At 37.5% G+C, this 24923-nt stretch overlaps 1 protein-coding gene across 7 annotated transcripts in view; it reads right to left on the bottom strand.

The window, feature by feature from the left end:
* Positions 1 to 24923, bottom strand: part of TENM2 (teneurin transmembrane protein 2) — a 547147-nt gene that overhangs the window by 93500 nt on the left and 428724 nt on the right. For all 7 annotated transcript variants that reach the window (XM_075509420.1, XM_075509421.1, XM_075509417.1 and 4 more), the window contains 2 exons: positions 19211 to 19406; positions 16272 to 16373 (listed from right to left, as the gene is read on the bottom strand). In XM_075509420.1, coding sequence (XP_075365535.1) covers positions 16272 to 16373; positions 19211 to 19406 — 298 coding nt within the window. The remainder of the gene's footprint in view (positions 1 to 16271; positions 16374 to 19210; positions 19407 to 24923) is intronic.

Genomic DNA, 24923 nt, shown 5'->3' with positions numbered 1-24923 from the left:
AGCCATGTCACAGCTTTTCATTCCTCTCTTCATGCTTCTACCAGGTCAGAGGTCTTGCTATGGTTCATAAATCTATTCAGTCCTGAAGCCTGTATATAAGTTGAAGAGTAATCTGCCTTCAGTGGTCTGCCACTGCAGTATGCATTGCCAAGATGTTACTGACACCAGAACTGACTTTGGACAAATAAGAGAATCTGTCATTTAACCTTAAGGATGAAATGAGTACAGTTAAGATTAAGACACTTGCAACCTAAAGCCACAAAGTTTAATCTACAACCCTCTGCTGGGGTTATTCTACAAGCTATATAACAGGAATATCACTTTGAGAATAAGAAAAATGACAGAGGTTCTTGGTCAGATTTTGGCATTTCCAAGACTGCCATGTCACTAAGATTGCAGGAGAAACACGTAAGCAAGAATGCAAGCAAGCATAGGTTATGAGAAGCTGGCTTGTCACTGCTGTAATAAATAGCTCTTCATTAATGGTTCTGCTGTGGGTTTATAGGCTGTCCTAAGTGAGGAACAGAGAGAGAATCAAGCTGCTCTTCCATAGAAAACAAAAGCAGGCAGTCTAAAAAGAGGTCTGCTTATGCTTATTTGCTAGACCGTGTTGCTGCAGGGTGACACCCAAACCAGTCCACTCTGATTTTACATCCATGTGGATTCAATTAAGGTGCAAACAACTCAAGAGTCATCTGGAGTTCTTGTTATCTAGGACTGCTTGTTTTCCCTATGGGAAGTGGAACAGACAGAATTGACTGTTCAAAGTCCGTTGAAGGAGTGTGAAGGAAGGCTGGTTTATGTAATGGAACAATCAAGTTCCCTCTCATTTCTGTGGACAAATATGTTGCATAAAGACAACCACATATCACATACCAGCACTGTCAAAAACTGGATAGAGGTCTTCAGGAGTAGTTATGGCAACACTCAAGTACGTTAAGCACAAAGTATATCTCCTGAGTGAAGTTTGAATAAGCACAAAAGGTATTAACCCTAAATGTGGTTTTGGTGATGTGATTCTGCCCTTTACCAGTATTTTAACAAAATCAGATGAAATTCTTAACATGGCTCTCAGCTGATCAATGGATACTACAGACCTTTGAGTCCTGTAGGCTGCGCACATTTAAGACCATGAATTGAGCAGGAAAGAACAGCCAAACATCCCTCTAAAAGTTCTCTCTCTAAAGGTTATCTTTGGATAGGTATTTTGGAGTAATGTTAATATTCCCTGATGCATGAGGAAAGGTGATTTGATAACAGCCTGTTACACATGGACTAGGAGGGGAGATGGTAAGGGATAACGCCCAAATGGTCTGGCATCAAAAGCCACCATTTTGCCCAGTGACACTTAACACATAGGTATCCCAGCTGCGGTCTGTGTACACACTCCTTTCACCCACCCTTATGGTATTCACACATACATACTCACCAGAGGTGTTCTTCTAGAGCATGGCAAGAAACCAGTAAAGGATATTTGAGGAGTCAAGCTCTTGGAGGCTGTTGTAGAACTTGATTTAGTTACACAGCTGCTTGGTTGAGAGGCCTTCCCCTGCTACTTGAAGTTCCAAACAGGATTTGAAGGCAGAGTTCTGGCTTGGTTCCTCTTGCTGTAGAGCAAACATTACCCTGGTGCAGAGAGAGTCCTGTACCACTAGGATCTAGGCTGTCAGTTCTCTACTGCAGACTTTTTTCAGTTCCTCCTCATAAAATAGAAAAATTGGTATACTTCTCTTGAAAGTTATTTGAGTTTCTGGGCACAAAAATATGCAGACTTGAACGGTTTTTGAACTTGCATCTGCAATGCTTCCCTGTCCTGGACCAGGTCACAAGCAATGCCCTTATATTGCTCTTATTTTGCAAGCAGCTCAGTGTTACATCCAAATGTAAATTTTCAAATGGGGCATAAGAAGGTTAGCTTCCTTTGTGCCATCTGCAGGCTTATTCAGAGCCCAGACAAGCTGTCAGGAGTCACCCCATATCAAGTCAAAATTTTTCAACATATGTGCCACAGAATTTTGTGGTGAGATGGTCATGGCAGGTTGCTGAGGGGAGTCACTGGTCTGGATGGACAAAATTGCATCAAGCCTGTTTGAATAAGGACCAGAATGGTTGTATCCATAATGCTTGTAAGCCCTAATCTTGCATATAAACCAGATTCTTATTACCACAAGTTGGTGTGCATAGAAGATGAGCTCGACTGCCTATTCACAATGTAAGCAGTAAGGAAAATTAGGACTGAGTGTTGAAGTGCAAGTTTAAGGCTGCACTAACAGAGCACTTAGACACCATGTAAAGTGCCCTTATATCCTAAGTACTGCTAACTGTTCCATCAACCAATTTTAACAAGATTACCTGAAAAGTTAAAACTAATGGAAGAACATTCCCTGATTGAACACATAATTAGACAAATTTGTGGAATGAAAATCTACAAAGGCTACTATACACAAAGAGACATCATCTACTATAGGAAGTGCTAACACAAGTTAACTCTAGAACCAAAAAAATTTACTGGAGAAGTATCAAGGACAGGTACAATTTCTAGTCTTCCTCAACTATCTGCTGTATGCCACCATCAGAGCTGAAATTCTGGGTAAAATGGAATTTTGGTCTGAGTCATTACAGCTTTACTTCCGTAATATAACCTCTATACAAACACACACATTCAGAAAAAAACATTCTGAAGAGACAGAACTTGACCTGTACAGAACTTTGTCAGACCCAAGAGAAATAAAGATTTTTTTAATCTGTAGATGTTCCTGTTTAGGAGGAGGAAGTGAGTTTCAGTCCTGATACTTTTGCTAAAGAACACAGATTAAAAGAAATGTGCCTGACAGCATACGCACTTACAAAACTGCATAAGGATCACCTGTTCTGTACATGTGGTCACATACTTGTATGTCTAATTGGTCTACTGTAACTAGTATGATCCAACAGTGGGGCATATGCACTAATATTAGCATGCATAGCACTTGTTGAGGTTTATAGAAAGTTTGCTTGGGGTCAGACAAAAACTTGGTTCTACTTCCAAACATATGGACACATTTTGAGGCTTCTCATCAAGAAGAATTTCCAAATTTTTTGAGTCTGGGTTTGCCCAAACAATTCTTCCCTATACTCATTAGTGTAAGTCAGCCCAGTGTCCCTAAGCTTGGAGGAAGTCATTATGTGTCATGAAACAGAGTAAATATTTTTCAAGCCTTTAATACAACCATATTAACATTCTATAGCTGTCTCTCAAAAATTGTCTAAAGCTACAGATTGGGCAGTTTTGATATGCTCTTTGGACAGAGTTGCACAAATTCCTAGTTATATAAAAAAATGAAATACACACTAGCATAATAGAAATCAAGTTGTTCTTTGTTTCACTGACCACTGGGAATTGTACTGAAGACAGATGTAGGTCAAACTTCTTACCAATGAACCTTACCAGTGAACCTTCTGGGTGCAGTTCCTCTAGGGGATAATGAATTCAGACTCTGTAATAGCTCATACTTGGACTTCCTTTTAGCAGAGATTAAGCTGCTACTGCTGAGAGATTATGCATGATTTTACCAGTATATAAAGAAGATGCATTACTGTTTATGACAGTCTGATCTGAAACCAATAAATGTATTCCAAGTCAGCTCCAAACTGGAGTAGAAATACAGGAAAGATCCAAAACCAATGTCATCTACAACCGCCTGGTTCCAAATACCCCAAAAATATGACTAGGGTCACATTGTACTGGCATTTTTCTCTTTTTGGTCTTTATCTTGGTGATGCATATGTAGCATTTAGTCTACAAATGCTAATTTCTCTTCAATTGACAAATTAGATTAAGATGTAAGCAGGTGAAGATGTATTTTACTGATGCTAGAGCTGAATCCTACTACAATTGTATACCAAAGCCCTGAATAATTTCAGATTCACTCCAAAAGCTACAACCAAGTTCTTGCCTACAGTCAACCTCCTAAAGTGAAGTTCTACCTTTTTAGATATAAACAACCTTAATTTCTAAATGGCTTAAAATCCACAAAACCACTAAAACCAAAGGAACTGCAAACATTTGCATTTTAGAAAATCAGCCCAGTTATTTAAGAAGTTGATTTCTGACAACCCGATTCAAAATGTTGGCTCTAGACTTTCCATTATTATTATTTTAAACAAAACAGTACTGAAACATAACAAATTGTCATATCCCTTGTTACACCAAGTGTTTGCCCATAAGATATTTCTAAAAATTAGGAGACATTAAATATATGAGTATTGTTATTTGTAGTTTAAAAATACTATTGTTTTGTTTGACAACACTTTCCTTCATATTTTATGTTTAAAACTATTTTAATCAGTTGGGTGCACATTTCACTACTTGTTTGCATGCCTGTTTCATTTTATGGTGTTCATTTATGGATATGAAAATCTGAAATAACTTCTAAGACTACTCTTTTGTTTACACTGTTTCACTTTTACTAGTTTATATTATTTTTTTGCTACTTTCCTGGTAAGAAGCTGCCCCACCCCTAGCAAACTTAGCCCCAAGAAAATCATTCTGGAATGGGATATTGGATGAATCCAGGCCCATTTTCTTTCATCTGTTCTTTATGCCTCACAAACATGATATCTGCATGACCAGGAAGAAAGGTGTTTGACTAGACTGCCTGCTCTTCAGAGATCACTAACTTACGTCAGGGTGAAATGTTCTTAAGAACAGTGACAATTAGGAAGAACTAGAACATCTTTTAGGTTGCTCTAAGACCTTGTGCTCTTCCAAGCAGAAGTCATCGTGTAGAAATTCACTGAAGCAGAAGAATGAACAACTATGAATAACTGTTACTGACATTATATGCTTTATTACTTACTTCATGAAACTGTTTACTTTGACTACAGAACACACACATAATTTAAATGATTTAATAGTAGTGTTACTCTATGCTTGCAGGCATCAGGTAAGTATTAAGATGAAATGTACAGCCCTTCGTAGTAGTCATGCTCTGCAATCCTTACTTCAGTTGCCCAAATCCGAGCATTACCAAGCTCTCTTGTCTAGCTCTGTCAAACTGCACATTAGTAAGCAAGAAAGAGATTCACAGAAGAATTTCCAGAAGGACAAAAAACCCATCAGGTGTGCCAAATCTTTGACATTCAGAAACCATTTGGGGAAAGCAGCACACGCTGACTTAAGCACTAAAGTATGTATGCTTTAATTAATCCGGGGTGAATTTAATTGCTTTAGTTAAGTGGAAATCGGGTTAAAAATGATGCAGAGCATGCTGGGGTGTGTTAAAAACATGACATATGAGTTGGATGAATCGATAAATTAAAAGCGCACAGATGTTTTAATTAAACCCAGGAAAGTTAATGAAGATCACTAGAGACTTTTAAGCCTATGATTAATTCAATTCATTTAAAATACCTGTAGAGATATGGGGATGCGTCCATTTTGGGAGTTATAGAAGTTCTCAATCGATAAGTACTTAAGCTGTTCTACAGAAAAAATGGCAGGATTTTTATAGAAGTGACTGAACAGCATTAACTGCACAATGAATATTTACATTCTTCTGAACACTCAGCAAACTTTTGCTTTGGCCAAAATTTATCAAAAAGGTCATAGTTTTTCTCATTGCCTTCAGCGTGACCTTACCTGTCAAAAAGACCACACTTGCTGTTCCCTCCTCTACCATTCTACAAAGTATCTATTTCCATTAGAAAACTGCTTTTCTTACAACTGTTACAAAAAATCTATGTAAGAAATATGAATATGTCTTCCCACACTATCTAGCAGCAATTTCCAGAACCACAGTAAATTTTTAAAATTATCTCTTTGGGGCTGGCCACTTGGTACAAGAAAATTTTGCTTCATTAATAGACCCCTAAAATATTTTTAATAACAATAACAATGCAGTCTGTAAGAATAGGGAAAATAAAAATTAAGCAAATGTCAGATGCATTGGAACTAATTTAGTGATGGATTGAAAGGGCTGAAGCCCCATTACTGCTAGCATGAAGATGAGCTTAGACAATCTAGCTAGCCATCAACAAAGATCTAAGTCTTAATTCTCTAAAGATATTGGAGTCCTGAGGGGGAGAGAAAAAGGCCACTGTACTGTCTCACTGGAAAAGCCACAGCTGAACATAAAAAAGATTTTCAAGTGGTATAAAACAAACTACAAATCTGAGACAGAGAGAAAAGAGGACATTTGAGTTCAGCTAGACACTTGAAAAATCAGCTAGCTGTGCCAGGGTTCAGATGTCTTGAGGACTTTCTCTTGTCAGTACCTTCTGGATTCAACACTTCGTCAGCCAGTTTGTTCCCCCTCCACTATTGCAGAAGCTCTGCAACTATCACTACCTATATTAAAGGAAAAATTGTAGTTCTCCATACAGTACACTAAGATGATTTGCAAAATGGTAGATTGATTTGCAGCCAATCCAGTTAGGGTCCTCCCTATCTACTACATCATTAAAGAGCAGCACAGTTCAATTTCTTTTTCATATGCCTCAATGCGTTCAAGGAAATGGAAGCCACCCTGCACTGGTTCTGGGTTACCACAGGAGAATGTGACTGATCAGTTTGCCGTATATTTTGTGCATTTGAAAATAAAGGGGGGGGGGGGGGGGGGGGGGGAAGAGGGAAGAATTCTTTTCAACTCTCTGCATGATACGTGGGATTGGAGGAAAATGTAGATGGTGAATACAAATGTCCTGAAAACATTGCTTTGCAATCTAAATCTCTTTTTCTGTAGGAACTAGTAACACAGAATCAGAGGTGTGAAATTCCTGCTTTAGATATAAGCAGTGAAGTTGATACAAGAACATGCAGAGAAATAAATTTTATTTTCTACCAACAGATGGAAATAAACAGATGTTGAAATCGACTACTGTCATAGACAAGCACGTAGATCTTCATTTGTATGTCTTGATAACTTCATCACTAGAAAAACTGAGGAGGAAGGAAAAATGAGACTATTTCAGAGGTTTCAGTAGCAATCTCAATGGAAAGAGCCAGTGAGGAATCAAACAGATGATGCTTCAAGCTCACAAAAAGCAGCAGTAATGACAAACACCAAATACCAGCATTATCCTTCCAAATTTATGTGTTGTGATTCATAACAGAGAAGCACTAACAGCATGAAGTCATTTATGCATCTAAAAAAACAAATGAAAAAGTGAAACATTTCTTCAAATATTTTTGATAAGATTTTACACCATTCCCAGTGAACGGTGTAAAAACTATTACTTCTCTGGTAATGGTTTAGCTCTGGCTAAATAGCAGTGCAGTAGATGTAGGATTGCACCCATAGGCTGCAGTATTCAGGGTATTTAAAACCCAGACTGCTTTGCTCTCATTTTAGTTACTCCTATTTGCCTTATTAAATTTACCAGAAAAGATTTAAATCATAACATGATTAATTGCACAGTTCCATGTTAGCTGCAGATATTGAAACATTTTTCTACATTCAAATTAGAAAATTTTTTGTTTGTTTGAGAAGGTGAAGGGGCATGACAGCTAACTGAATTTAATCTCACCCAAAGAGGGTCTAAATATAGGAAGAGATCTAAATTACAGGTTCAAATCTAGATATAATGTAGATATCAAAAAAGTCATGCATGCTGAAATCTGAAGCTGTGATTCAGGGCTGTTTCTGTTATTCAGGGATGGTAAATGTCTAAGGATCTCTTAACAGCTGTATTTCTATAAGGTGGTTTACAATACTACTTAATCATAGTTGCTTCAATGACATTTACCATCATCGCAAGGACTCCAGGATGATCCCAATACAACTGCAAAGACAAACTCTTAGAACTTAATGAAATAAACAAATACCAGTACAAGTCCATGGAGACAATGCAATCTAAAAACAAAATGTAGATTGGAACACAATTAAATAAGCTAACCAATTAAACACAAAAACAAATTACAAAGCATACATCACAGTGAGCACAATTCAGCTCAGCAGAGCATAGTTAGAGCAGAGAGCCACCAATGGAAGTATTATAAGATTGGAAGAAAGATTTTTGGCTTGCCAGAAACTAAGCTGCACAATGGTTTGCATGCTGCATGTATCTGTATGCATGTCCACCTCCTTGCTGCACTGGGAACCTTTTGAAATATTCTGTTTATTGGAATTCCATTGAAACAGAAAATATTTGTGCAAATAGATGTGCTGTTGCTGCACACGTATAAGAAGGGAAAGATAAAGCGAAGTAACTGATAATAGAGTGGGCTTCGAAAGCAGCTGTGAGAGATCAAATGAATGTTCCCTGCTTCTAATAATTATGAAAATATTACTATAATGCTGTTGAAGAAAAATCCATTAATAAGGTTTTACTGTGTTTCCATATGCTTTCCATCTTGGACATAAGCAAAGCAAACTTCCTTATCATACCAAGCCAACAAAAGTTGGTTCCAGTTTGTAGGCCTCAGCTACAGTACTGCCTGTGGCTCTGTCTTTGGTCTCTGAATTTCTACAGGTTGGGTAATGAGTGATCAGATAAAGATACACTAGTGTTCACTGAAATCAGAGACTCATAATTACTTACATGCCCACTTCTTTTTACCTATCATGTTTTGTCCATCGGTGGCATCAGCAACTTTTCTCAGTTATTTCCTTCCTCCTTCACTACTGAATTACTCAGCATTCCCCATTTTTTTCTTAATCCTTTTAGCTTTGTCCTTGAAATTTTCTCCTACAGAAATAAGTCTACCTTCTTAGCTGCCCCACTATCCTGCAAGCTCTTTGGGAAAAGGAGTCATACATAATTTCAAGTTCAAACTCTGCAACATGAATTTAGAAACATATGAAAGGGCAATGCAATACACAGGCACAAATTTGGCTGTATGTTTACTGGCATTTTAATATAGAAAACAAATACTAATTAAGTTGCTATACTAGATGCAAGTATTGGGTATATTTAACAACATTAAATAAATATCTTAAAAAATTTTAAAGCATTTTTGCTGCCCTGTAAAGGCATAATATAATCCCCTCTTGAAATTACAGAGGACAAGCTCTTCTGTAGGTAAATTCTTTATAAACCTGAATTCAATGCTGGAATCGGCAGAAGCCATAAAAGCTTTAAGAACAATGAGAAGTTAATATTTTGCGTGTTGAAATCCATATTTTTAAAGTCTGTTTTCTCAAATATTCACAATGCTAAAAGTAGCTCCTGAGTCCTATTTCAACTTTGTAAATATTCCCTTACAAAGAATGCAAAGGATATGAAGCACCAATTTCTAGCCTGGCACGGGCTAGGGAGTAATCCGAGTACTCTCATGTGACCATCCTGTTACCAATAGCACATGCCTTGCAAACGTCTGCTAATCCTCACATTTAATGTACAATGTACCATAGGGACAGGTACATGTTTTTAAAGAGTAATGAAATGTTAGGATGCTAAATGACTTGTGTTGTAACAGAAATTTAACAAGGTATCAGTTGTAGAATTCAGGAGTCCTGGCTCTCCAGTCCCCTGTTTTTAACTCTAATCTCCAACAGAGTTCATGAGGATTGATGAGGAAAGCTGCAGACTAGAAACGATGGTTCCTGTATTCTATTCCTTGTCGCACTACTGACTGTGTGCCTTGAGCCCCTTTTGGAGCCATGACCACTAACAATCAAAGAATTCAGCCTGTGACCGCTTCAGTTCTTGGCTCCTGTTTAAATTGCCAATTAGAAAGAGTCAGAGTGGTGGATTTTGTGTTGGCTCTACCTGTCTACGTGACACTGGATCAAAGCTACTATCTCATTTCATGCAGGCAAGCTAGCAGCTGATAGCAATGACTGTCAATCATTGTCAAAATAGGTTACATATCCATTTATTTATTCTGTAATTATTTTAGGCACAATTGATGGCACAAAACCCTTTTCAGAGTGTACTGCAGTTCCGTAAAACTAAGAAAACTGAGGGCAGACAGGCAAGCACTGCCCTGTACATAGAACTCATTGGAAGGCAAGCGAGGACACGATCAGTTTGCCAGAAATTAAAAACGTCTGCTAATAAAATATGAAACTGGGAAAACAAGAAGAAAATTTATAACAAAGGCATTTTAAGGTACTGAGTCAGAGAGGTGGGAACTGCTGGAGAGGAACATTGCAAAGACAGCCTTGTCTGTTCAAGTATCAAAATGATGCTTCCACCCACTGTGAGAGAAGATTTGAGTGACAAGCCAGGGCTGTGCTGCTGCTGCAGCACATACATAAGTTGGCACACATACACACATAAACACACAAAACCCAAAAACAAACCCACCCAGAAAGAGATACTAAGAGAGAAGCTGAACATGCTGAATTTTGTCAACTGCAAGAAAGGATGTGAGATATGTGTGGGTGACAAGTCATGAATGCCGTATTTCCAAAGAAAAGCACACTTTTTTCTTTTTTTTTTTAAGTATGGTGTAAGTGATGAGACATGCTATGATTATGAACACATAAAATGCTTGCCAATAAAGTTATTTCTCTAATTTCTCTTTTCTCTCTAACCCACTACTCTTCAGCCCTCCCCTGCATTCTTGCTCTATCACAGTGGACAATACCATCATTCTACCTGTCATTAAGGTTCATAATCTGGATGTTATTTTTGACTCATCCATTTCCTCGCCTCACATTCAGGCTTTGACAAAGTCTTACAGATTTGTTCTGCATTGCATCTGTCTTGTCAGAATTCTTGCCCCAGCTTTCAGCAAATAAAATCTACATTAAATCAACACGTTTTTCTCCAGCATTGATAAATTCAGTCTTCTTCAGTCATGTCTGTGTGCAACAGTGCTGCAAAAATCATGCTGTTAATCTGTTAATCTAACCTTCAGCTATGTGGCTTTTCTTTCCCAGTCCTGTTTCAGGTCCTTTCCTCTTATCACATGGGACATGAACTTCATGCTCCAACTTCATTTACAGACCCGCTTCACTCCAGACTGCTCACTGCTAGAATTCTGACTTCAACCTCTCTGTGACTTACAATGCTTTTGAAAGTCAAATTTAAAAAGAGCTTTTTTTGAGCTCTTTCCTATGCTCTGTCTCCTTCGGAGGCCCCATTTGCCCTCCATTATCCACATGATGTTATTTATCTGCCCCATTATCCCTCTTAAAAACTGTCTTTTACAGTGTTCCCCAGTGTTCCCCACACTGCTAGTGTGTTTATAACACTGTGTATCACATTTTTTCCTTATATCTCCACATCTGTCAATTGGTTCCCATTCATCCCCTTTCAACTTGTATTGACATGGTAAATTCCTGGAGGTAGGTGCTGGTTTTATTTATTTGTTTTGCTTGTAAACCACTAACCACAATAGATTAGCTTTACCAAGAACCCTTGCTCATGACAATCTCTTTATAAATGCCATAAAAATGGTGTTTTTCCTATACTATTGTTCCTCTCCCGCTCTTTTCTCTGCCAAACCAATCTGCTTTCGGTACCATCATGTTTAATCTAACCTACTTCACTTGTCTGATCTATAATCTGTTATTGCATAAATTTGCAGTGAGTCCCTTGAACAGTACAAGACACACGTTCATCCACCAGTTTGATTGTGCCACGGAAGAGCCAAAGTGCTGCTTCACCACAGGTCCTATATCTTCTGTCAGGCTACGAACATGTGCAGGACAGGCAAAGGAGAAAGGCTATTCAGTATCGCCTCTCACCTTTCTCTTCAAAATCCAGTGAGCTTCTGTCTGCTTGCACCATTTTCAGTTCCTAAAATTTCTAGCCAAGTTATGAAGGCAAATACTGTTTTCCTTACTCACGTAGTGAGGAAATACTAACTCCTATACATTACCAGCATATGCCGGATACCTTTCATTCATGTGGGCCATGTGCTCTACAGCAATGAACCGAATACTGAATTATTCAGCAAGATGCACTCCAAAATTCATGTTTTCCCCACTGCAATCACCACTCCCAGAATCTCTTATGCCACTGGGAGCATCGTGGACATGGCACTAAGATAATAGTTTCAAGCAGAGTATTCAACTGACGAAAAAACATTACTTTATGCGCTATGCCCAAGCAATAAGCCTCTGAATAAACTCAGAGCAAGAAGAGTCCCAAACAACTGAAATCTGAATAACAACTGAGAAAAAGCAAGAGTTGCTACTTCTAGCAACTATACCTTACTTACCTAATAATTGACAGCTTTTTACATTTTTATACAGAGATTAACAGTACACACATAACAAAGAAAATGGCAGTGGTAGGAACTCTTATTGTGGTGCGGGCAATGATCAGAAACAGCAAAACCATTAGAATAAATTTAAAAAGACACAGACTACACTTTACAGCTTAGTAACTATTTAAAACTAAATAGATGTCGCAAAAGAAATAAAAAGAAATTTTAAAAAACCTACCCTTCTTTTTATACTTATTAAAGTGGCGCCGTCCTTTGCCAGTAAGCCAAAAACAAACAGAATGAAAATAAAATAATGAAAAACCCACACAAGGAGAACAGGAAAAGAAACTGCGAATAACATAAATCTGAATCATTAGAGTTCTTAAAATCAGATTAAAAAGTCAACTGATCAAACATGGTACAAATTTCTAGTTTAAAAAATCCAAAAGCTTTCAATCCGTTTAGATTAAAATATTAAACATGATTCTTATTACATTGCATAATCAACTAAAAGTATCTGCTAAATGGCATCTTCATGGCAGCTGACATGAGCTACTTGACTCAATTTTTCTCCTTCTTTTACAAATCGGACACCATCTCTTAACAGGCTATGGTCATCATGTCAATGTAGAAATCCCATGTGATGGTATATTGTTTCACGCTTTCAGATTAGCTAAATATGCTTATGATGCAAATTCCAGTATTTCAAAATGCAAAATTAAAGGAGGCTCTGATCACATTTGCAAAACAATATATGACAGTGTCTTTGGAAGTACTTTTGTTAAAGGAGCAGAAGAATTGCATGCCCTTCAAATATATTATGAGGTGAAACGAAATTATAGCCAACTCTGAGCCACTTCTAGGAACCTAACTCATTGTAACACTGAACTCTACAAATGGTGAAAAGCAGGACATGATGAAGGATGCCTGCTTGAAGATTTACCACAGAACTTGGCAACTGAAAGACCAAACTATTATCAAACACTAACAGTGGGAACACTAAGTAAGAAGGACATCTTGATATACTTGGGTGGTTATATCATACAGGTTACAGAAAAATAGAGATGAATATAAAAAAGTGACAACACACCAAAATAACATAAGCATAGCTGCATGTCTGATTCTGTAATCAATCCCTGTCCATAGCATTGCTTCTTACCAGTAACTCCTACAGATAACTGCGGACAGAAGGTTACTCACAGTGCAGTTCAATTTACAGCATATCTTCCACTGGCTTTAACTATACACATTTTCTTTATCAGGATACATCTCCATGCACCGAATTATCTTTTGATTATCAGACTTTCTTTTTCTTTATATGCCATATTTTATCCACATGAGATTAAAATGTATCGTTACCTTTTTTGTGTGTTAGACGGAATTCTTAATTCGGTTAAACTCCAAATTATTTCAAAGGGAATCTTGCCTGAGCAAGGATGGAGTAAATCTGTTGACACTAGCTACCTGAGAATAAGTTATTTCCACAGATAAGGGTGAGAAATAATCCCCCCCAGTATTTGGCAAGAGTGTTTGAGAGGGTGAAATTTCCTCCACTTCAATCAGGGTACGAAAGTGTATTTCAGCCTGTGGGTTGGGCCAAAAGTTAATCTCTTTCTAACAATTTTCATGGTATTTTCCTGGAGCTAATGGATCTGAAGTCAAATCTGTGCTAATTTCCTTCATTTTTATCTTTTAAAACTACATGGATGGAGTAAAGTAAGAGAGGGAGTACCTGCTCACTGTCTGCAAATAGTTTGCTCAAGATTCATTGCCCCTCAAGATTCATTGCCTCTGATGCCCTCAAGATCAGCCCTGTAACCCAGGATTCACTGGTATAAAGGATCATGCTTCCTATCTATCAAACTTTGGTTTCAGCCAATGTGAAGCTCTTAGACTACTGTGTTATTGCATGAATCAAGTTCTAAAAGCCATCTGAGGAGCTTATTCACATTTTCTCCACATTTCTCTATTTGAGTCTTGCCTCAAATTATTTTACAGTGGAGAACTGAGACATTGAAAGATGTGTTGCTAGGGAAATAATAATAAAAAAATATCAGATGGGAAGAAAATCATTATCCTTCCATACTTGTGACAGCTTAAATATAAATTTAACATTATGGTAAGTGTATATTAAACACGTGTCCATACATATAATATGCTGGAAAAGATTTAATTCTCTATCTCATTTTACTGTGTTTTACCATGCATACAATCCCAATTTTGATTTCTGTCTTCTGAAACTGCTCTCACATATAATCAGCATTCCAGTAAGTAGAAAAATCTGTGGACATGACAACAGGCATGACAGTGCCTGTGAAATGGGTGAGGCATATAGCCCTTATACCCTAACTCAGCCACACACTTCTGGGTATGCCTCATAGTATAAAGATGTGCAGCTATGTGCTTGCACAGAAACACAAGAATTCTGTCAACACACCCATTTTGTCATTTTATGTAGTTTTTCAAGCTTCTTTGTTCTTTAAAAATACCATGATGTCTGACAAGAAAACAGTAAAGGAGTTGAAAGAAGCTTCCAATAAACCATTTCTGCTTTTGAGAGGAAGGTGACAACACATTTTGAGGGGAAGGTGACAACACAGAAAGGACAAAGCAGGAAGCAGAGGGAATGTACCGAGGGGTAGGAGAAGCCTGACAGATACAGTTTGACAAGTACCCTATAAAAAAGCTATTTATCTGACATAGCCTGAATGAAGTATTTTCCAGCATTAACATAGCATACAGTGTTACACAGAGGTTCAGTACACAATGCAGGATTGCTCCACAACTCAAAATGCAAATGAGGTGATTTAATGGCCATGTATGTGTGAAGAGTGGCAGTGAAGCACACAGTCACTGCATGCATACTTTCACAGGTTAACAACACAGAAATGCATATAGCTGTCAATGTGTATTTATAGCACACATTATCACACCATTTACTTCGTAATATACAGATATCTCCTCTATATATTTGCCAAGTGTCTTAATTTCTCAGGTAATCAAACAACAAGCATGCTGTATTTGAAGCATTCTTTAAAATGAGTACTAAATGAGCACTGAAATAACATCATTAGCTTTCCAAGGCCCTTGGGGTCTTTTTTTTTTTTGTACTGGTGCACCTCCAAGAGCCAAATACAGAGACACAAAATGGAAATGACCCTCTCCAGTATGGCTATAACAGCTATTCAAGGAGTATTTCATAGACACACTGGCTATGCTGGATGCCACCCTGCTACACCAGTGAAAGAGGTGGGGCACAACAAACTGTCCTCAGGGCTGGATCAGGAGTCTAAGAAAAACGAGCACATTTCTAAGGTCCTTCAAGGCATTTCAAAATGCTTTCAAACACCAAGCTTTCCCCTTTGAACACTAACAAACCTGTCCCTGTGGAAAACAATGGTAGGCACATGATATTGATAGTGTGCCTAAATCTCACACAAACTAAGAAGGAAGCAAACTGTAAAATGTTATGACTGTGCTCAGGAACAGCAGGGAATACAACCCAGTCATTGATTTAGACAACATATGTGCTACTAGCTGTATAAACTAAAGAGGCCCTCCTTTATGAATCTTTTCCCTACGACAGCTCTCCCAAACTCTGATAAAAACTTAGTAAACACATACCACATATACTAAATCCATAGTTGTCTTTTAAATTTGTTTAGTCCTCAATAATCATGCATCTTCCAGTTTTAGTTGTTAAAATTTACAATCGACACTTAAGAAAAGGTTTATTTTAAGACTTTGTCCTACTTATTTTCCTAAAAAAGGTGAACTTCCTTTAGTCAAAGAGTAATTGTATAAGCAAGAAAGATGCTATGACCTAGAAGTAAGGCTCAGCCAAGCCACAGTATACATTACATGCTACCGATGATGATAGTCTTCTGTTGCAGACCAATTAATGATTATCAGAAAGCATTGATGATAATTCATCCACTTTCACAGAAAATAAATGTTTTCTGCCATTTCTGTCTACTACCTTTGACACAAAAAACAGTTGTAGTTATGCAAGCTCATCAGCAATGTAGCAATACTTCCACCTGATCATACTTAACTAAGAGATCTAAGAAAAAAAATGCATATTGATCTATTTGAATCTAGCTTGGAGCCATGCTAACTAGCAGGCACTGTAGATCCATATATCACAAACACACACTGTGGTTATTTGTAAACATAGGGAAAATGATACCTTTAGCACAATCTGCTCCATGAAACCCTGGAAAACAGTGGCAGACACCGGATACACACTCGCCATTCCCATGACAATTACGTGGGCAGTCTTGCACGGAATCTGAAATACAAGCACAGGCACATTAGTTGGTTCCTATTTAGGCTACAAAATTCTTTGCTTAATTTTTCTTCAGTTTATTTTGTCTTCAATACTTAGAACAATCCCTAATAATATTAACACCACAAAGTTCAGGTGAAGCAGAAAGGTACCAAGTTTTATGGCAGCATGAGTAAGTGTAGAGATCTAGTGAAATACTAAAGTCACATATTAAGGCTCCGAGCACCATTAGAACTCAAAGTCTTGTGGTAGTGCTCAAGTTCTCTGTTCAAACAGGTAGACAGGACAGCCTCTTAAGACCTCTACAGCTATGTGTGAATTCATATTATGTAGCAAACATAATGCTTCATCAGGAAAACTGACAATCTCCCTTTGGCGATGAGACTTTGATCTTGCACCACCACTTTTCCATGTGAAACTGATTATCCCAAGGAGTGTATCTTCTTTTCCTTCTACAGACATTTAAAGCCTCATTAATGAAGCTAACAGAAATATCTGCTGAACATGACAAAGAGGAGCTCTTTTGCTCTGGCAAATATTCTTTATCCTAAAAAAATTAATAAAAAAGGTGCAAGTAGCTACGCAAGAGGATGAAGAAGAGGTCTGTAAAAACAGAGGACAAGGTTTAACACTAGAGTTTAAGTGACTGACTGAAGTGTTGATGACTTCAATAATCTGAGAAGAGTAAGCACACCAGCCTGATGATAAAATTTCAGTTGTACCGAAATATTAATTTTCCACAATTTCTGCTATTATTTGGATAATATATACACTACTTTGCATAATAACAACCTAGAAATAAAATTCCAGTTTTGAAATTAATTGTTAAAATCACTTTCATTTGAAAGCTGTTGGATTTCAGTGGAACATATTTTCAACATTGAATTACTGGAACAAAAATCTAATAGGAATGTTGTTACTCTTCACTATTACTCCCTGTTGTTTTGAGACCTGGGGTCCCAAACTAAATGGCTCTGTCAGTCTCAGACACCAAACAAATAGCAGCTCTACAACACAGAAAATGAATTTTGGTTTTGGAACTAGCAGAACCATACAGAGTATTTTTCTATCAAATTAAACTGAAGAGAGGAAAAAGATTTAAGCACAACCTTAAATCTAATTTCACAGTTGCAGGACACTAAATAAAAAACCGTAAAGAAAATTTTCAGAGGGATGTCATTAGCTTGGCCTCTTGAAATGATTCATGTAAACAGTAAAAAGAAAAATTGAAACGTAATGCTCAAAGATACCAATTTGTCTCATGAAGAAGCTTGTCTATAGATTTACTCATTATTTTGCTTCACAGCACACAACAGCATTTTCTATGTATTCAAAAACATGGTAAATTTAGTATTGTCTGGGAGTTAACATCATTTCTGTTATTCTTTCTCCTCTTCCACATCAGAGAAACTTTCAGCTGTCTCAGATCCTTTGATTATGAAACATCTGATACTAGGTGTGTGTAGAAGAACCTCTGAACTGGATAAAACACTATACTTTTCTCTACATTTCAGTCCAATTACTATTATTGCACTATCAAGTAGTCTACCTGAGTATTAGACCTTTGATGCTCTTGAAAGCTGTAGCCTAGACCAGGCAACTCTTTTAAGGACAGTTTATCATATCTGAAGGTTTTCTAAGCACAATAGGGGCATAACAAGATATAAGGACAAATGTTCTTGTTTTTGGAGAAGAAGAAAAAGCCTTCTATGGGCAAGTATGCAAATATATATATTAACATGCATAGCACCTAGTAATTCTTACAAAACCACATATGAGCTATGGAAGAAAAATAATTTTTTCATCTTAATTGAGGTTAACAGAAACAATTATATTCATACTTAATGACACAGTATTGGCTATCCTCCTACACCCTTTGGGACTTAAGCCAACAGACTGAACTTTATACTAATGTAAAAGGAAAAAATTAAGCTTCATATCATTAATAAGGCAAGACTGGAAAAGACCTCCAACTATTTTTCATCAAGCTTAAAAACTCACTTGGACTTTTTGCAGTTTCTCTTTCCCTAAACTAACAGGAATTACAGATTTATACAACATAGTGCCATTTAACACTTCACCAGCCAGGATGGAATAGCACATAGACTACCAGAATTTTTTATGCCACTGTGACAAGATATTCAGCAAAGTTCATCAAGTGCTTCAAAGTTCAGCAAATCTTCTGATAAAGCTTGGAGACTTTAGACTCAGTTTGATTTTCAACTAAATGGAACCCTATTCTTCTAACAAAACTGCAAGCTTCTCTGATCATAGGCTACATGTTCTTCTGCTCTTGATTCCACCATGTTGAGGAGATGACCCACTATTAGGTGAGTAGTAAGCTGTAAGACAGCATACGGCTAATTAACTGACTCCATCTCTGGGGTGACTGCAAACAATAACCTCATTCACAGGTGTCAGTTTCTTGTGCTGTCTTTCTACTAAGATTAAACAGCTCTCCTGTTGGATACTATTCCACCTGGGTGTAAAGAAGCTTCTCAGGAGAAGCAAATCAGAAGTATAAAAATAACAAAGGCAAGGGAGAGGAATATTAGGTTGAAGCATCAAGGGAATGCCTCAAACCCAGACTGAACTTATCTGAGTCTTGTTTTCCAGAACTAAACTCAAGATCTATGGGAATGCTAAAATCTTAAGAGAAATCAGCAAATTAAAATCAGCACCCCATTACAGACCTTTTGACAGAGCAGTGTTGAGAAAAAAAAATGCACAACATAAGGATAAACAGGCTGAATACTGAAAACTGCAAGAAAGTATTATGACTTTAAGTAAGCGAAGGTATCAACAGAGAGGAAAAATGCTCAGCTTGTAGAGATACCTACCCAAAATAACCGTACTGAAAGAGACCACTTCTTTGTCCTTGCCATCATTGTAAAATGCCAGGTGCCACAAACCCACATCCAAGTATTGAACAAACACAGCCTCATTCTGAACAAGGGTCTGAATACTTCGACGTTCCCGTGGGGACTCCACCACACTCCATTTCTCTTTCCCATCCAAGCGTTCCATGAAATCATACTGCAGGATAAAAAAACAGGAAAAAAAAGAAAAAAAAAAAAAAGAACACAAACAAACAAACCCCCAAACAAACAGACCTGAATACAGAATGATATATCAGCTCAAAATCTGACACTATATTTTTTCTTCTACCTTGTTATAAAATGGTATTTCTGGAAGATATGTCAATGTGAAACTAATGTTTAATAGTCGACCATGGAACACACAGAGATTCTGTGACTCTTATCCTTTCTTAAACAGTTACATAAAATTATGCATCTTTGCTCTGCACAGATGATAAAAAAATGTACAAACGGTATTTCTTGACAGGCTGGGTTTTAAGAAAGAAGTTGAAATCAATGATTTGACCCATCAAATTTTAGGTTCCTACACAGCTTTCAAAGCTGGAAACCTTCAACCTATGAGAGACACACCCTTTTCTTAGAAATCGCCTACAATAAATTCTTGCTGCAAGAGGAACAGAAGTCTCAGATATAGCTCCAGACATATAATTGAATGGAAGCCCCCAGAATGTGAAAACAAACAGGAACAGCACAAACAGGAAATGTGTTTGTCTAATGTTAGGTAATTCAGCACCCAGCACCCAGCACTCAGCACTCTTGATAAAAATACACTGTACAAGCTTTACATCACAGAGTAAGAGTTGCTTACCTGAGTTTGTATGTGGAACAATCAGGGGCAAGTAGGATACAAAAACCAGAGGGAGCATGGAAAGGAACAACACAAATCAAGTGGCTGAAGGAATTGAACTTATATTAAGGAAAACTGAGGATTTCTGGTTCGATGGTTTCCAAGGTAGAACATTACATTAATCTTTGGAAAAGGGATCAAACAGAGCAAGTGATTATTTAGAGTATAAGAGGGATGGCACCATTAATGACATGAAACTAAAAAAAGGAAGAAAGAAATTTAAGATGAATGTCAGATAAGCTTCCCATCTATTAAGCTCAGTAATAGCCTCCCAATGGAGATGCCACTGCATCACACAATTAAACAGGACTGGAAGAAATATTGGTTAATCTACAACAGGGAATAACTCTGCATAACAAAGCAGCTGGACTAGCTGTCCTAATAGGCTTTTTTTCTGTCTGTAATGTCTGTGATTCTGGAGCTCTCAAGCTGATGCTATGCACAATTTACTAGCTCTCATAGTCCCTATCTAAGGGAAGCCCTTAAGAAACAACAAAACCAATACATCTAACCTTCTGATAGTTGTATAACAAGTCCCCTTTGAAAACACATCTTGTTTTAGACACGTTTATCTATGTAGGAGTAGATATAGATAGATAGACATGTCTAAAGAAAGATGTGTATGTTCAATAAAATACAGTAATAGTATGCGCTTGCTTGCCAGTAGTTTCATTGCATTTCCCTCTGTTATCTCTAGCACATACAGTCTGTGCTTGCAACAGCTCTGAGAAAACATACACCTTCACTTGCTTTCAGTTTAAATAGAAAACTGTAATCTTGTATCCTAAACAGACCAAACATCCAGAGAGAGCTGTCTTGTACACTGTATTCCACTCATTAACAGTGAGTTCTAGCAAATAATACACAATAGGCAAAAAAAAAATGAAGATTCTCCCTTCCAGTAGAAGACAGACAGATGGACTGATTTAACACTTTAGTGCCATGCTACACATCTATCTAAAACTGGGGTACAAAAGCTGACCTTTCTATTTGAAATTTTGTAACAGTTACATATGAGCAATATAGAGTCCTTGATAGACTTAGCCTTACAACAAAGGGAAAAGTATGGAAGTACTATTACCTTCCTGTTAAATATGTGGAACTATGACACCAATATGCAGTCACAAAGGAAATCCATGGCAGGGTAGGAATTTGAGCCCAGGTCTACTCGTGTTGAAAGCTATTGTCACAGTAAGTGCCAATTATCCACTCTTTCCTATGCCTTTAATTGCGAGAAAGAGTAGAAGTGGAATAAAAAGTTTCACCAAACTGTTAATATCAGATTGCCATCCACTTCAGCCTTTTTTCACACAGGATTTTTGCAAGAGAAGGTAAATCAGGTAAATTAGTACATTTAAGCCAATGCACGCCAGAGATGTAGAGAATTCTGGCATGTCAGTAACTTTCAGAGTATCAGAGGTGCCGAACACACATGTATCTCTCTCTTAAATCAATGACATTTGGAAATATTGCTAAAACCTACCGTCTAACAGTCAGAGGTTAAGGACAGACTCATCACCTCCTTGGTAAATGTTATTACTCGGGCAATATCTTGGGAAAAAGAAATCTTGAACAATCGTTCACAAAGGGTCAACTAACGAAGTAGCAATAAAAGCTGACATTTCTCACTGGCAACATGCTGTTCATCTCTGCTTGTGCTGGCAGGTTCCTCTGCCTCCCCTCTGTTTGATGCTGATTCTACCTCATATAGTAGAGAAGGCTCAGCAGTTGGCAAGATCGAAGGGGAAGAGTATTCAGGCTGAAACTGCTTGAAGTAGTTTTAGCTGCAGAATCCCTTTTCACAATGATGGGGTGTGACCTAGTGACAGCAGGTCCCTTGGCATGACTCCCCAGGAGGCTACAATTTTAACTTTGGTAAAGTTGAGACTGGTATACCCCCTCTTTAATCAAACTACAAAGAACTATTGCATGGTCAGGCAAAAGCGAAATTACTAAACCTGAATAACTTTATGAATGGTGAAGTACCAGTGCAAACTGATGCAGAATACAATAAATTTTTATCCCTCTTTGGATTCCTCAGGACTGAGGAAAAAAGAAGGAAGATAATGTATCTGCTGGTGGTTCCCCGGGTGTACAAATCTTAATGTGTCATCAAGTACTAGGTATATGTACCCCAAGATCTAAAATCCCTGACTGAAGGGTCACTGAGATGGTACTGTGAATTTATAACCAGAAAAGATTTCCTCACATGGTTGGCTGAATCACCATTTTGCTTCTTGTGGCCCAGTTGATTTTCTGATTTACCACACTTGCGTGATTAATTACTTTTATATGATGTCGTGCTGAAGATATCACTCTTGCTTTAAAGCTACTCATTGACAAATATGCATAGATTATAAGACCCATCTAGGAAAAGAATGAAAGTACTTTCAGGTTCATTAAGAAGCAACTGTGGCATTTTTAATCTAACACACACAATTGCTAAAGAAAAGACAACTAAATCACATGAATTAGGGAATGGACCTGTCAAACCAAACTAAATCTCTGAAGTAATTTGGAAGTTTCACTGACATTTTTTTTTTATGTTCCTTTATATTTCATGGCTTCATACCAAAAGTCACACAAAAATGGCAAAAACTGCTCAGGAACAAAATGCACCAGAAATCCCAAATGACTACATCTTCAGAGTTCAATTTTGCAGGCGGGAGTACTTACTATGATTAAAGCTCCCTATAAGCAAGTGACTTGACAGCCTACCTCTCTAAACAAATTCCAAATTCACATTCTCAGTGAGTTTGTTTATTTTTACTACACAGCATACCAAAATCCTACTGCATACTTTTATTTACAAACCTAAATCTCATACTAAGTTCTTTCTGGGCAATTTGTTTTTAGAATTTCTCCATTCAGTGCCTTCTATCCTCCTCTGATGCATTTTATTCATAGGCCAATAAGGACTTTCTTTTTCCAGTAACCATGGGGAGTCAGCAAAACAGTTTTGGAACTTTACATATACAGTAGTGACTGCACTGCACAATGCCATCCGTATAGCACAGATCGACTGAGCACAGTTGCATGCAGGAATTGAACTAGTTGTGAAAGCCCGGCGAAGCAAAGAGAGCTTGCAGGGGTCAAGACTGAAAATGCAGAGATCCTGTCTGCATTTAAACAAAGGTCATATAAGCTTTGTTCTTTTCTTAGATTTGAAACTATTTGCATGCCTCCACAAAATCCCTAACAGGGTTTGAAATTAGGAATTGAAAAGAAAGATTTCTTTCTAATGGATGCATATTTAAATGGAGGCAGGGTGGGGAGGAAAAAACACGTTTGGCGTTGTGGCTAGCATTCGTCTTTATGCCAAAGCCCTGTAAGACCTAAGCAGCCAAGAAAACATATGTCAGGGAAACTTGTTTGTGAAGTGCTTTAAAATTAGTTCTTCATAAAATCCAGTTGGTAATTATTAATTAAAATACACCCATGAAACATCTGATACCCACAGTGACAGCCAACCGATTTGTTTCAACATTTGAATGTGACACAATACAAACAGTACAATGCAGTACAGCGTTCAGTAATGACAGCACAGTTGCTATCAGATAACTTTAAGGTGGTCAGAGCACCTAAATGTGTTTGAGCACTGGCTGCAAACCAAGGTAACACTGAAGCTCCCCAGCTATTCAAGTTGTTTCAAATAAAGCCACTTCCTGTTCTAAATGAAAACAGTTTTCATTTTGACATGAAAAATTTGTAAATATGAAACACTCTGCTGGAAATGAAAACAATACAACTTCATGCACTGCCTTCTCCAGACGTTACAGTGATGTTTCTATAAGGCTACCTTATTTCATGCGTCATTTGGAATGTTCTACCAAAGTGTAGTAACATTGTAATTGCTGTAATCTCTGTAGAGTCACTTCATGCATTATTTGACATTTACAGTTCATTTTCTATGCATTATCGATTTTATTAATATGACTATCCTCTACTAATTTCCTATTGATCATTCAAGCCTGCAATGTGTATTTTATTTCTATGTAGCACTACAGTGGTTGGAAGAATTTTGCTTGAAAGCAATGCACTCCTGTTTCTAGTCTGCTTGCCACTCAAAACTTTACCTCTCCTCTAGAGCTCCATTCCCTATGCACATGGCACAAAAGGCTGCTTCTAGACAAGTTTACAGCTACATCAGTTTGACTGACTAAACCAGGCATTTGGAATATTTGCTAAACAGTAGTACTGAGAAGGTTAAATCTCAGCAGGGCTCTCAGACAGGAACTGCATCTTGTTGTCTGAGGTTAATCATGTACCTAATTTGCTGATTATTGACTTGCACCCACAAAGGATTTTACTTGGCTTGACATATCAGCACTGATCAGTGATGAACTGTCAAGTCTAGCTGTTCACTGCTTTACAGCTCATGTCCCTAACCTGCAGAAACAAGGATTTTAAATTTCAATTTTAAAATATCATCTGGTGTCAACTTCAGACTATTTTCATTAATACAAAACCATTCTGCTCCTTTCTGTCAGAACAAGGTTTCTTTTCACTAACTCAGGTCTGTAATAGCTTGTCTTTCTTTTTCTAAAATTATTTCTCTTGGTAGCAGCTTGGCTGAATTTTGATTGCTGGGCAAAAATGCCAAGCAATCTTCTGCTGTACCACCCTGTTGACAAGCACCAGGACCCTGCATGAATATGGGAAAGTAATTCTGCAGATTATAATGGTGGTTTTCATTAACTCCAGTTATAGAAGAGGGTTGGAATTGCTTCCTCTAAAGCAATTTAACCTGGAAAACAGTTTCTCTGGGGAGGAATCCAGATCAGTAGGAAACACAGTTGATGTTTCTCATTATTTAATTTAACAGAA

This window comes from Mycteria americana, chromosome 8 (genome assembly GCF_035582795.1).
Source record: "Mycteria americana isolate JAX WOST 10 ecotype Jacksonville Zoo and Gardens chromosome 8, USCA_MyAme_1.0, whole genome shotgun sequence".
In the NCBI taxonomy this organism is placed as follows: domain Eukaryota; kingdom Metazoa; phylum Chordata; class Aves; order Ciconiiformes; family Ciconiidae; genus Mycteria; species Mycteria americana.
This window is presented reverse-complemented; position numbering and strand designations above follow the sequence as displayed.